Genomic DNA, 15,239 nt, shown 5'->3' on the forward strand with positions numbered 1-15,239 from the left:
TTTTAGAGACCACCTCACATTTGAAGTCACTTTGAGGGGTCTATATGACAGAAAATACCCCAAATAGACACTATTCTAAAAACTGCACCCCTCAAGGTGCTCAAAACCATATTCAAGAAGTTTATTAACCCTTCAGGTGCATCACAGGAATTAATACATTGTGTAAGGAAAAACTTAACATTTATTTTTTTTTCACAAACATTTTACTTTAGATCCAATTTTTTAAAAATTTTTCACAAGGGCAACAGGAAAAAATGGCCACCAAAATTTTTTGTGCAATTTCACTTAAGCACGCCAATATATCTGGGAGAAAACTACTGTTTGGGCGCATGGCAGTGTTCGTAAAGAAAGGAGTGTCATTTGACTTTTTGAATGCAAAATTTACTGGAATAATTAATGAACGCCATGTCGAGCTTGGAGAGCCCTGATGTGCCTAAACCCACCAAGTGACACAGATTTGGAAATTAGACCCCGCAAGAAACCTAGATATGTGGTGAGCACCTAGAACACCCAGGTGTTTCACAAAAGTTTGTAACGTTGAGCCGTGAAAATTAAAAATCACATTTTTTCCCACAAAAATGTTCATTTAGGTTGGTTTCACACTTGCGTTTTTTAGCGGTAGCGCCTCGTGCGCTACCGTGCGCATGCGCATTGCTCCCCTATCTTTAACATGGCGGGCGCATGGTATAGCGCTTGTACGCGTTCATGTGCGTTTTCATGCGCTGCGTTTTTTCCAGGTGCCAAAAAACACATGCGCACGTTAGCGCACGGAATGCGCAAAAAACAACATTACAGTGTATGGGATCACACGCGTGCGCTAGGACATGCGCACGCATGTGTTTAAAAAGGCATGCGTTTTTAGAGTTAACATAGCGACAAACTGGTTAAATCGCATGTGCAAAAAAAGCAAATGCATGCAAAACGCTTAATGCGTTTGGATTGCGCACGAGGCGCAGCGCAAAAAAACGCAAGTGTGAAAGTAGCCTTAGCCCCAAATTTTTATTTTCACAAGGGTAACTGGAGAAAATGCACTATACAATTTGGTGTGAAATTTCTCCTGAGTACGCCGATACCCAATATGTGGATAAAAACTACTGTTTGGACACACGGCAGGGCTCAGAAGGGATACAGTGCCATTTGACTTTTGGAGGTCAAAAACAGTTGGAATCATTAGCGGACGCTGTGTTGCATTTGAAGAGCCCCTGATGTGCCTAAACAGTGAAAACCCACCACAAGTGACCCCATTTTGGAAGCTAGACTTCTGACGGAATGTATCTAGATGTGTGATGAGCAACTTGAACCCCCAGGTATGTCCCACAAAAATGTTTGTAGCACCTAATTTTCACACGGCTAACAGGAGAAAATGGACCCCAAAATCTGTTGCGCAATTTCTCTTGAGTACGCAGATACTCCCAGATGTGGAGGAAAACAACTGTTTGGGTGCACGGCAGGGCTCAGAAAGGAAGGAGTGATGCTTTGGAACAAAGAATGGCATGGTATGCGGGTGTCTTGTTGCATTTTGAGAACTCCTGATGTGCCTAAACAATGGAACCCCCCAGAAATAACCACATTTTGGAAACTAGAACACTCAAGGAATTTATCTAGATGTGTGGTGAGCAATTTGAACCCACAGGTGGCTTCACAGAATTTTACAACGTTGATCTGTGAAAATGAGAAAAAAATATTTTTCCCACAAAAATGTTGTTTTAGCCCCAATTTTTTTCATTTTCCCAAGGATAGTAGGAGAAAAAGGACCCCAAAATTTGTTGTGCAATTTGTCTCGATTACACCGATAGCCCATATGTGTTTGAAAACTACCTTTGAGGCTCAGTTCACAGCTCAAAATGGAAGCAGCGCCATACTGGGTTTCAGATTTTGCTGACTGGTTTGAGGGTGTCAATCAAATTGGCAGAGCTCTTGAGGTGACATAACAGCAGAACCCCACATAAGTGACCCCATTTTACAAACTACACCTCTCAATGAACTCATCTAGTGGTGCAGTGATCACATTGACACCACAGATGTGTCACAGAATTTTATACCATTGGGCAGTGAAGAATAAATAATCACAAATTTACCACCAAAATTTTGTTTTAGCTCCCAGATTTTACATTTCCACTCTGGGAAATGGGTAAAATGGCACTAAAATTTGAATGCAGAAATATCCCATATGTGGCTCTACAGTACTGCTTAGCCACAGGGCGAGACTCTGGACGGACCGAGCGCTATTTGCCTCCTGGAGCACAGATTTTCCTAGAATAGCTTGATGACTTCATATACAGAGCCCCTAAGTTCTAGAAGAGCAGAACCCACCTCAAGTTACCCAATTTTGGATATTATTTCCCTTTGGGAGATTATCTACAGGTGTAGTGGCGATTTTGACTCCATAGGTGTTTTCCATAAACAAGTAGCACTGGATGTTGTTGAGTGAAAATTGAAAACTGCCATTGTAGTGACCAGTATGTTGTAGTGCCCAGCTCATGCTTCTGGAGACACACACCTCTGTAAATTAGGCGGTCTGTCATCACTACAGAAATGCCAAATATGTGGATGCTGCATGTGGTTTAGACACACTGAGGATTAGAAAGAAGAGGGGCATATGGATTTGAAAGCTCAGAATTTGCTTTATTTCTTTTAAGGGGCAAGGAGCCATTGTGCTTTTTCACAGCATTTGTGCTACCAGTAACGTGGAAGCTCCCTATATTTCCGCTAACAGATAATGGACCTGAGAGGGATCTGCTTTTTTGTGGATTGAGTTGAAGATTTTATTGGGAACATTTTACATAACGCTTAGGATTCCATTTATCCTGCGCTCTATCCTGAGCACTTATTTTGGGGTTTCCATCTAAATCTCCAAGTGACTTAATTCAGATGAATCCAACGAGGAAACAATTCACTCTGGACTCAATTTGGCATCTGTTTAGTGTTGCCAAAACTGTGGCCGTCTGCACTTTTATGCATTCCTAAAAAGACAGACAACGCCAGATCACAGGTCAGAAGGTGTCCATGGTGCCTCCATTTGCCTCATCAAATGGAATTTTCCGCCAGGGGTTCTATATGGATCACATATTTCAGAGATTTACACAGAAACCCCGGTGTAAACGCTCAGCATAGAGCACAGGATAAATGTGCGCCAAGCCGTACTGCGATCTTTGGAAGACAGAATGAAAAAAATCAGTAGTAGGTTAAGAATTGATGATGTGAGGACTTTATTCATCGGTTGGTGCGATTACAGTGATACCAGATTTATATCAGGTTTTTTGTGTTTGGCTGCTGTCACACACTAAAAGCTGCTTTTTTTTGCAAAAATAAGTTTTTACATCCCCATATTTGATAGCTATAATTTTTCCATATTTTGGTCGACAGAGTCATGTGAGGGCTTGTTTTCTGCGAGACAATTTTATTGGTATCATTTTCGGGCACATGACATTTTTTGATCGCTTTCTATTCCAATTTTTAGGAGGCAGAATGAACAAAACCCAGCAATTCTTGGTTTGGGTAACAACTACTTCAAGACCGTCGGAGGCATGTGAACGGCAAACAGACAAAAGATGTATACTTTATGGGATTGGATGGCTATGACATAACATGCATTCTGTTTTATATATTTTATATACCGTAAGTATTATCATTCTCAGGCTTTCAAGCTGTAAAAGACTAAAAGTGACACCATTTAAATGTTTGACTCATCGCTATAATTGAAGCTTTTTAGATTATTGCATGGTCAGGTCAGTAACCTACTGAAATGACTTAAACTAAAACTGTCAAGAAAGTTATGAAACTGCCATGAAGGTCAGAAGAGCTGTCAAAACACACACATTTGTATGATCCTCTACAACTATCATTACGTTTGTCTACCTCCTATGTGCTACCCCGGGTATTCAACACACAGCTGTGGGAGAATAGCACTAATTAGATATGTTCCTAGTGCATTGTTATACGTTCCACTTGCATACCAAACTCTTGTCAGTCAATAATCAGACTGCTGAGGTACTGATTAATAAAGTCAGTGAGGTCCCTACAGGAATATCCTAAATGAATTCAAGAGGAGACTGAATTATAAAACTAACTCTGCTGTTCTTGCTGAAGATAAAAACTTAAAGGTCTTACTCAAAGAATGACAAGCAAAACCTAAATCAAATCATGTTTGGTAATTGAATATAAAAAGTTATTTCACTATGTCAAAGTGTTTTACCCTTTAGAAAAAAAAATTCCCTGGATTGATTTAATTAATCATTAACTAAATCAATCCAGGAAACCTTTACTAACGCAGTCAAGGCCTTTATAAGCTGTAGTCTCCTTCCACAGATGTTTTGAACAGTCCTACTATTTTATATGATAACAGGTAACTATTTACATACCTTTTTTTATCAAGTGCAATGTGGATTAAATTAAATTCTGGCTTTTATTATCTAGGAATTACTGTACATAAATTTTAGCTCACATTTATAAAGCAAATGATATAATTTCAGTAAATAAAGTTTGTTTCTCTTCTGTTCCAGCTCCAGAATCAGTCATTTCAAACCCCCTTTACTTATAGCCAGCTTAAAGGGATTCTGTCAGCAGATATTTGCTACCTCATCTGAAAGCAGCATAATGTAGGCAAAGAGAAGCTGAATCCAATGATGTATCACTTAGATTACTGGGTGCAGTGGTTCTGACATAATCTGAGTTTTTAGATTTAGCAATGCAGCAGAGCTGAGAAAGCTAACCCCGCCCACACCAGGCTTTCTGTGTACATTGTCTTTTGACTTAGCACAGGAGAGGCCAGACTGAAATGGGTGCTTGTGTTCCAGCTAGTCACAGCAATGATAATGTAATGGTGATTAAACTTTCACTGTAAGCAAACAACAGCTCACAGCCTGATAAGTGACACATCATTGAATTCCTTAACTCCTATCTCATGCTGTCCTCAGATTACATAGTAAAAGCATGCTGATGGATTACTTCTAAATGCCTACTATGTGTGTAGGGTTACTAAAGTCACTCACTAAGGCCAAATAAGTCAGCTCAGATTGTGAAATGCCATCTGAATATCCAAGTAGTTTGGCATTTGACTCTCCCACATAACTGGGCTCTGCTATTGTACCTCCTGACAAACCTATTTCGGAAATGCTGCTGGGCTTTGCTGTATAAAACCTAAAGTTTGTATCCTGACAAACCAACCTCTACTGCATAAACTACAAATCCAGCTCTGCTCTTCCATGCTAATCCAGCTGTTGTCCAGTGTACACAGCACTGCTGTTACATGCTAGTCCAGCTATCCAGTGTACACAGCTCTGCTGTTCCATCTAGTCCAGCTGTCCAGTGTACACAGCTCTGCTGTTACATGCTAGTCCATCTGTCCAGTGTACACTGCTCTGCTGTTCCATCTAGTCCAGTTGTCGTCTAGTGTTCACAGCTCTGCTGTTCTAAGCTTGTCGTGCAGCATATCCTGCTCAGCTGTTTCTAGATACACCAACACCTCCAGTCCGTGCTGCACATCCAGACCAACAGCTTACACAGTCTTTCTCACCAGGGAAGCCATCACAGTTATTCACTGTATAATGAAAAATATTTCTCCTTTACACTATGTTGTTTGAGTTTTTAAAGATCTCCGAGCTCTTGCTCATTAAATGATTTGATTACTTCAAGCAGTGTTTAATTCTAGTCCTGCTCAAGTACAAAGGCACAGTTGTCTGAGCTGTGCTATTTAAGAAGTCATGCCCCCATGTGTCCATCACAGGTTCAAGACTGAATATAAGAAAGTACATGACAGAAAGCGGAGAACTTGAAAAACAGAATTCTTACAGAGAGTATAATTGAAAATTGTATACATTTTATTGCTAAAACCATATTACCACATGAATGAACATTAGACCAAATGGATTTAATGAAGTGGATCACATATCCTCTTAAAATTAGCAAATGGAGCATATTAGAAAAAACTGGGCTCTGAGGATGATTAGAAATGTTTTAATTTATTTAACATCATGTTACTTAGTGTTTATAAACCAATGTTCAAATATAATAATTAGAATAAATTAGTCTTCTTGTTAAACAACACCATCTCTGGATTATTTTATCATAAGCAAAAATAAATACAAAAAGTAAATATTGATAATTAGAGATGGGTGGACCCTATATGTTCGGTCCGGTGGGTTTAATAAAACAATCTTTATTTTTATATAGCGCTAACATATTCCGCAGCGCTTTACAGTTTGCACACATTATCATCACTGTCCCTGATGGGGCTCACAATCTAAATTCCCCATAAGTATGTCTTTGGAATGTGGGAGGAAACCGGAGTACCCGGAAGAAACCCACGCAAACACAGGGAGAACATACAAACTCCTTGCAGATGCTGTCCTTGGTGGGATTTGAACCCACGACTCCAGCGCCCCAAGGCTGCAGTGCTATCCACTGAGCCATCGTGCCAAAGAGTTAAAAAAAAAGTTTTGTTCAGGTACGAGAACAGTTACTGAACCCAAGTCACTTAAATGGGGTGCCCAAACATTCAGTGTTTGCCACGCTGTCATGTTCATGACAGCGCGGTAAACGCTGCCTCTGATCAGAGGTAAAATCATTACCGCCGGTCAGACAGCCACGGTTCCCATGCTGTCAAATTACAGTGTGAGCCTGAAGCTGTGATCGGAGGTAAAAAACTTTGCCTATGGTAACTGGTGTTGCCTGATGCAACTACTACTCCCATCAGGCTGTTATAGCAGCGAGAGCAGGTAGCGGCTGATTTTATCGCCGATCAAAGGCAGTGTTTGCCGTGCTGTCATGCACATGACAGCGTGAGAAACACAAGATGTTAGGGGTGCCAAACCTGAACAGTAATACAGACTTCCTGGTGAAGTCTGTGTTTGGGGTCCGCGCCTGAACAGTAGGTGTTCAGTACAGACCTGAAACTTTACTGTTTGGGTTTGCCCATCTCTATTGATGTGGATTGTGACAGTATTCATCCCCTTGGCATTCTTTGTGTTTTTCTACCTCAAAAACTGGAATTTCACTGTTTTTTGATGGTTTGCATCAGTTCATGTAAAAACATGCCTACAGCTGTGAACATTTGGTTTTCTTTTGATTGTGAAGTAAACAACAAATGGACAAAATAACTGAAAACTTTAGTGTGCATAACTATTCACCCCACTAAATTCAGTACTTTGTAGAGCCTCCTTTTGTGTAAATTACAGTTGCAACTTGCTTTGGATAAGTCTCTATGAGCTTTCCACATCTTGCCAGGGCCGCCATCAGGGCCAGTACTCTTACTACTACATGGGGCCCGATGAGCAGAAGCAAAAAGGGGGGTTAGGACACGTTGGCAGTCCGGCCTGTGCGGGCCCCCCTCTATTTGCTTCTGCTCATCGGGCCACAGGGACAACAGTTCAAGGCCGCCGTACACCAGATGCATAACAACACTATGGTGATTTAAAGAAACACCTACATGTTGTTAATGCACCCAGTGGACGGAAATGGGTGCTGTACCTTTAAGCTGCAGCTGGCCCGGGTGCATCATGGTCCTTCCTCATTCCGGAGTAGAGCAGAGTAGTGTGCCATGTGCTTTTTTTTATGGATACTGTGTGAGGAGACTGCATCTGGGGAGGGGAGACTGTGTCTGGCAGCGTGTGGCTGCTGAGGTGTGGCTAGTGAGGGGACTGGGGGTCTGCGTCCCACAGGAGGAAGCTAGTGAGGGGACTGGGGGTCTGCATCCCACGGGGGGAGGCTAGAGAGGGGACTGGGAGTCTGCATCCCACGGGGGGAGGCTAGAGAGGGGACTGGGAGTCTGCATCTCACAGGGGGGGCTAGTGAGGGGACTGGGGTGAAGCACCCACAAGGGGAGGCTCGTGAGGGGACTGGGGGTCTTGAGTAGAAACCAAGCATGTAAACTCCTTTCAAGGCAGAACTTTGCGAAGTCGTTTTTTTGGGACTCTAGAGCCCTGCTCTCAGTATTCCAAAATGTCCCAGAAATTGGACCCCCAGCAATCAATGTATTCCTGATCTTTTGGATAGTGGATAATTTACCACTTTATCCTTTAACATTTAATTTAGAAACTCTATCCTAAAGTTTCTCTACCCTACAGTTAATTGCATTTTTTGGACCATACAGTAATGGAACATTTTTTATCATCTGGCACCTATTAGTTTCATGAATCCTGATTTACAGCAATTTCGTTGTAGTTATATGAAAATGTAAAATAATTCTGAAACTTTTAAGATTCAGGGAATTTAGAAACACGTGTAATCGTTGCTGATTGATTGTGAAGAAGAATGTTGGGCGTCTTACAGGACTATTGTGAAGAATAGAGAACAGACGACATTCACTGTATTCACAAGTATGTGACATGGTGATTTACACTGGTCTACAGCTTTACATTTTAATCTTCACCAGAGGCTCCATCACAGATTCTGACATATTTCATGGGTAAAACAGCACTACTATTCCTGAAAACCGTCGGACACCACAACGGGATCCTTCATTGAATGCTTTTGTTGTCCATTGTATGACGGATTTAGCAATGTGATTCGCAGCCAAAGGCTTTCTAAATACGGCATTTATTCCAGCATGAAGCATAACTGCTAATTATTATTGATTTGGACTCCTTAATTTCTTTGATTGATTTGGAAAAAACAAAAGTGCTAAAGATGTGCAAAATGCCTGTGGTTTACTTCAAAGCAGGAGTTTAGTTTTTTTTTTTTAGTTCAGTTTTCACCGGATCGGTGATTCGGTTTTAATTATAGTTTTTCATTTTTGGTCATTAAAATGATAATTAAAGCAGAATCCAATATTATATATCAATGACAATATCTTCAGACTGTCAAAGCTCCCACCGTGGTAACATTCAGAAACTGATTTGGAGAACATAAAACTACGCAACGTAATGTTTCAGCTTCTGCAGAAGGAACAGGGAAATTGGAAAGTCTCTAAAATGAAGACGCAAACTGTATATATGGCTAAGTTTGTGCCCTGCAGGCACGGCTCGCGGACCTGGTCAGTTCTAGCTGTTGTACCACCTTAGGGTATACATAGCTGTCAATAAGTCATCATATCATTCTGCATGTCTCTATGAATCAGGCTTTGATTGAAGCTTAGCTTCCCTCCTGGTTCAATGTTATCTGAATAAGAAAAGCAACTGATAGCGGCTGTAAGTTTTTCTTGCTACCCAAAAGATTCATTCGCATGGCAGTTTTTTTATCATTTTTTGTACCAGTATTTGTCAGCCAAAACCAGGAGTGGATCCAAAATCCAGAAGAGGCGTAAACCTTGCCATTTTGCTATCTCTTTCTTAAATGGCTTAACACGTAGGTAATGTAAATCTATGAAGCCGTTCACATTTGTGTATATAACATGCATGCATTTTAACAATCCATTACTCTCACGCATCATTTTCACCAGCTGTAAGGATGTAAAACAAGCATTGAATGAAGAGTGCATAAATGATGGATGCCTCCATATGTCAACTATATTGCATTTGCTTTTTCATAGGGACTATCTTATGTACTTCAATATACTTCCCTAGAAGACAGATCATCAGTATCAAAGCAGTTGTCCCATTTCATTAAAAATTGGGAACAACAAATAAACCAAGCAGTGCTTTCCTACAATCGCCTTTGGTGCCTCTTCAATTCTCTTTGGTGGAGATGATGGACAAAGCATCAGTGGTAATGTCCAGTCTATAGCTCATGACCGCAGGAGCCAACCCTGCCATGAGTGAAAAAAGCAATGACTGTCGGCTTTGTTCACATGCGGTCATGTGACGACTAGACATGCGCGGCCTTGCTCAATACTAGTGAATTGAGTGAGGCCAGACATTTCTAGTTGGAATGTGACCAGAAGTATACAAATGGTCACATGATCACCTGCTCTGTGCCGGTAAATTCTCACAGCATTTAGTGCGTGCAAAATGAGGATTCACAAGTCTGCAGTCACATAGAGTGACTGAAGACTGGTACCCCAAAGCCAGACATCCCTTTTAAAGTACAGATTATATGCAACTGACAAAGTTTAGTATGTTTCCCTACAAATATGAGCCACATTGACATGTCACTAGTATAAAAAAAGTTTACAAGTTCATTTTCTGGATTGGTCTTTTGGCATTGGATAACATGTCCAAGAGCTGTCAATAGTCACAGACAAATGTCAAAGAAACTAAAGCCTACCATAATATATCTTACTAAAAATGAGTAGTATGTATACATTTTGGTTATTTCATATGACATATTTTGTTAAGTATAAACCTAAAGTAAGGAAGTCTCCACATTAACAGCCAGACATTGAGAAGGGCAGTCATACTCCTGTGTACAAGACTAAGAGACATGGGTAGTAGATGTGCAAAGAATGGAAGAGAAAGTAGAAATTAGTTGTGTTTATTTTACAAAGGCTGCGTGACCGGGTGACCAAAAGATGTAGCATCTCAACTCAATAATTACTATGTTTATAGGCTCCAGCCTTCAGTTATATTACACAAGAAGCTGAATCAGAAAGTGATGCTCTACCAAGATGAACACTTTTTTTGTGAATAGGGCTGACAAAAAATCTGCCATGAAGTTACGCTTGATGTTATAGGTTTGATAAATACCTTTGTACCAATCCCTGTGTTCAAATTGCTGCTTTTCTAAGTTGGAGAAATGAAGTTATAAAACCACTGATCTAAATTGTCATCTGGAAGAAATTGCAGCGATGAGTACTCATGATCCCCTGTTATAGCACATCCATTGTCTTGATTGACATCCCGACCTGGCATGTGCAACCAATGTTGGATCTTTCAACTGGGATGTCAATCATGGCAAAGTGGATGTGCTAACAGCGAGGAAACCATGACTAGTGACTGCTGCAGCTAAGATCATTGATGAGAATGTTGCATGACAGTTTTAATAACTTTGATTTAGTTAAAGCATCAATTCGAACAGGGGAATGTATAAAATTGTGTTTATGAAACCTACAGAACATAATCTTTGATGAGAAGTTCCCTTTAATTTATATTTGCCCCCTCCCATCTTCAGTACAGAGGGCTATGTAATGGGCACAGACATTGACCCCGATAATCTAACCCTATATAGGCACCATTAAAATTTGACTCCCAACAAGTAGATTGGCATTCAGATGCCTAACAGCCTACAACGAGCCTATAATTTACTACATAAATTCTTCTGTCTTAACAAGAAAGTGAAAAGAAAGATCAATTGCTATGTCTGGTTTTCCTTAAACTTTCTATGTCTGGTTTCCTTTAAACATGGATATTTTGTGTCATTTGCACGGTGTTTAATATTGCTATAATGACTTATGTGGGTGAAAACGCTGAAGCGTTCCAGCTGGCAGCAGCGATGACATCATCCTTGGCTGTACATGTTTGTAAAAGAGCTGCGGATTTGTTTGGTAAACTAGCAAGTCACACGCTTAACCCTTTCTGTTGGTTTTCACACAAAAAAAGATAAAAAGGAAATGCAATTTTTTTTCAAAGAAAATTATAGTTGTTGATAAGAGAGTGAATAGAGCTTTCACAAAACACTCTGATTAAAATTAAACTCCCAAGATGGTCTTCATTGAGAATCCTCAATTAAGAACTGTATAATGAAGAAACGCTGATCAGTATTTGCAATGATAATATTTTTTTGGCAGGAGACAACTGGAATCAGTTCATGTTTATTAGATTTTGAACAGAAGAAAATGAATGCTCATCCATTTTATTCTCTGAAAGTAATTTATCAACACAATGCTGCAGCCAGCAACACTGGGTAATGATATTCAGATCAGCCTCTAACTTCCTCACTTACAAGTGGGTAAAGGCACACACAGGAGTGAATATTTACGCAGAACTGCACAAATGACTCTTCTGAGTTCTGAAGGACATTTGTATCTATAGAAATAATAACCCATCGTCATTATCAGACTACTTATATTTTCTAGAAGTAAAATCTCTTAGGTCATGAAGAAAAAAAGTTAAAGGGAACCCGTCACCAGGTTTTCCCAATATAAGGTAACACCACCACCATTAAGCCCTCTATAACTGCATTCTTGTGTTCTGTATATGTCCTCAATCCGCTCTGCAAAGCACAAAAAGGATCTTTTATTACACTCACTGACGGTGGCGGCGTCCGGTCCGTTGGGTGTCTTTGGTCTTGATCCAGCGTCTCCTCTCTTCTTACGATCGCCAACATCCTTCTTGCATTGTCTGGATAATGCGTCCTAGGTCATCCACACAGTGTCCCACAATCGCCCTCCTGCACGGGCACACATCTCTCTGCCATGCCGAGAGCAGAGCAAAGTACTGTAGTGTGCAAATGTCTGGAATGGCCAAAGAGTAGTGATGATCCAGAAGTAAAGTCAGCACATGCGCACTACAGTGCTATGCTCGGCCCTCGGCAGGGCAGAGAGAAGTGCGTCTGTACAAGAGCTTAATTGGAAAGCACTGTGTGGATGACATAGGACGAGTCATCCATGTGAAGCAGGGAAGGAGGACGATGACTGTAGAGAAGAGGTGCGGATCAAGACCAGAGATGCCATTGGGCTGTATCGCGCCATCTGGGAGTATAAAAAAAAGTCTCCTTTGCACCCTGCAGAGGGGATTGGGGACATACAGTACATACAGCATAACAGTATGCTGTAACAGGGCTTAAAGGTGGTGGCATTACTTTATATTGGGAAAATCTGGTGACAGGTTCCCTTTAACAGGACGACCAAACAATTATGAAATGCTTAAAATACTGTCTTAAATTTCTTTATTTGGGGATGAGGAGTCTTTTAATTTCTTCAGTCTCCAAGGCCTTGAAGAACATTCGTTAACAGGATCCATCAACTTTTGGGAAATGTTTATAGTATTAGTTTAAAGTTTAAGAACTTTAAGCTTGACGGACAACAGAAATCCATCGAGTTCAAACTATAAACTTAAAATGTTGAACTTCATATGGGGCAGAACAGACCTTTTGGTCCCTTTGGGCTCCAGTGCCATGGTGCGACTGCACCTCTGTGCTTCGGTTTCCAACTTTTCTTACAAAGACCTTTCAAGTAATATATTGAAATCCCTAGAGTTTGTATACATATGAGGATAGTGGGAGGTACTATTCAATGATTGACAGTTCTCCCTATGTAACTGTGCATACAAAGATAGCTGTCCATCACCAAGTATGACCACTTGACTAATGGGCATACACACATCCGGGATTTCAATGAATAAAATTCAAGTTATTCTGAATTTTTTCCAACAAATCTATATATCATTCTACTCAACGCTCAGCTTCTCTTTCTCCATTCCATGCTGTGCACTGATCAGACTCCATATATAATTTGACAGGTTCCCTTTAAACTAGACCTGCACATGTTAAGGTTGACTGAAAGCCACATTGGCCACAAACTCTCACTGCTGATTTTGGCTCAAACACAGGCATTAAGGTGGCCATACAAATTAGGTTCTCTCCTGACCCCCATATACAGCACATGCATGTATTTGTTCGGTAGGGAGAGAGGCGTTAGCAGCTGTCAGGCAATTGTGGCATTAACAAATCTCCAGTGAGAACCAAAGGATCAGGAGTTTAAATTCAAGAACCATGACTCATCCAGGTCTACCAAAATCAGCCAAATTTAATCTCATGTGTCTATGGGCCCTCAGACACACATTTAGGCTTGTGTGCAATAAAGTGCATTTTTACATTTACGGACTTTATGTAGAAAAAGTGACACAGTTATCTTATAGCATGCAAAATTCAAATCGGCATTTCATGGAGGGCGCATGGCCCTGATTAATTTTTGGGGGTTGACTACATCAGCAATACATGGATTAAAATTCCATGCACTTTGCAAAAATCATTTTTTTTATTAATAAATTAGATGAAATTTGAATTTGTGTGGCACTGAATGTTTTCAACCCCCAAAAATCTACTATTTAACTGATGATCTCCTATAAAACACAGTGAGCAAAAATCTCTGAATATTTTACAAAGGAACTTACACAATACAATGCACCCTTATTTATTACACTAAATGACAGTTTTCGTGCAGCGTATGGACACAATATTGTAAAGTGTCAGCTCGCAAGTTCTCTTTAATGCTCCTTACCTGACACAGTTACACAGACTTATGGGCTTCCCAATTTCACAATATTTGGCAATGTCCATAATTTACTTTTGAGCACAAATATATCTATATCCCAAAAATATATGCTTCTTACCTTGAATGGCCTGTAAGCTTCGAGTCTGCACGACAATGCAGAGTTGCAGGACAAGCTGGGGAGCGCTTTCCAGAAATGTTGCAAGCAAATGCAACATACTCACATCTGCATACTCGTACACCATCTTCCAATAAAACCTCCAGCGGTCACTGTCTCCACTCCGCCTGCTGCGAATTCCCAAATATATTGTATGGAAATACCTGAGATTGAAAAAAGAAATCTAACTAAGTGAACATTGAAGGTAACAATTCATTAAGAATTAATTAAGATCTTTAGTCCTACTACAATTAAAAGTCCTTCCTAAACTAGAGCTGGAAATACAAATCAATCATCTCCACAAGGAATCATGCAGGATCAATTCAAGTTATGGAGCGTCAAACACAGTTTGACCTTTTCTCTAAAGGATTGAATTTCTGCCCATCTAATAATTTTAAAGAGGCTGTCCACTAGTTGGACAACCCCTTTTCAATTGTTATATTCCCCCATGTAAAATAAAAACAGCCAGTACTCACCTTTGGTGCCAACGCCGTTCCAGCGACATCAGCGCCAGGTCTCCCGAAGCTTGCATGACTTTGTTATGTCACGTGAGCACTAGAGTCAATCAGCAACCGCTCCTTAGGATGAAACTGACATCCAGAAGAAGTGTGAGCTGTTGTTACGCTCTGTTTACCTCCGGATGTCAGTTTCATCCGAAGGAAGTGAACAGCCATTGATTGGCCGCTGGAATGGCGCCGACACTGGAAGTGAGAACAGGTCCTTTTCATCCTACATGAGGGAACATAGTGATTGAGGATCAGTTGTCTGAGTAATGGACAACCCCTTTAATTTCTTTTTAGACCTATTCTTAAGCCCCCGTTACACACTGCGATATCGCTAGCAATATCTCTGTAAAGTCACCGATTTTGTGACATTGCAGCGATATTGCTAGCGATATCGCTGCATGTGATACTTACCTCCGACCGGCTCCCCCGCTGGTTATCGCTGATCGCGCGAGAAGCTCCTGGACCATTCCTCGTCGGCCACTTCCTGCTGCGCTTCCTGTGGCGCCGACGAGCGACGCGTGCAGCCAGGCGGGAGGTAAGTAGCGATCCCCAT

The 15,239-nt window shown here is 40.8% G+C and overlaps 1 protein-coding gene across 1 annotated transcript in view; it reads right to left on the minus strand.

Annotated features, from left to right (window-relative positions):
• The window catches only part of XKR4 (XK related 4), a 386,904-nt gene that overhangs the window by 96,379 nt on the left and 275,286 nt on the right, over nt 1–15,239 (minus strand). Inside the window, exon 2 of the mRNA XM_073583985.1 lies at nt 14,145–14,344. Within this exon, the coding sequence (XP_073440086.1) occupies nt 14,145–14,344 (200 nt within the window). The remainder of the gene's footprint in view (nt 1–14,144; nt 14,345–15,239) is intronic.

The sequence above is a fragment of the Dendrobates tinctorius genome, unplaced genomic scaffold (assembly GCF_039654945.1).
Source record: "Dendrobates tinctorius isolate UK_male_01 unplaced genomic scaffold, ASM3965494v1 ptg000082l, whole genome shotgun sequence".
Classification (NCBI taxonomy): Eukaryota; Metazoa; Chordata; class Amphibia; order Anura; family Dendrobatidae; genus Dendrobates; species Dendrobates tinctorius.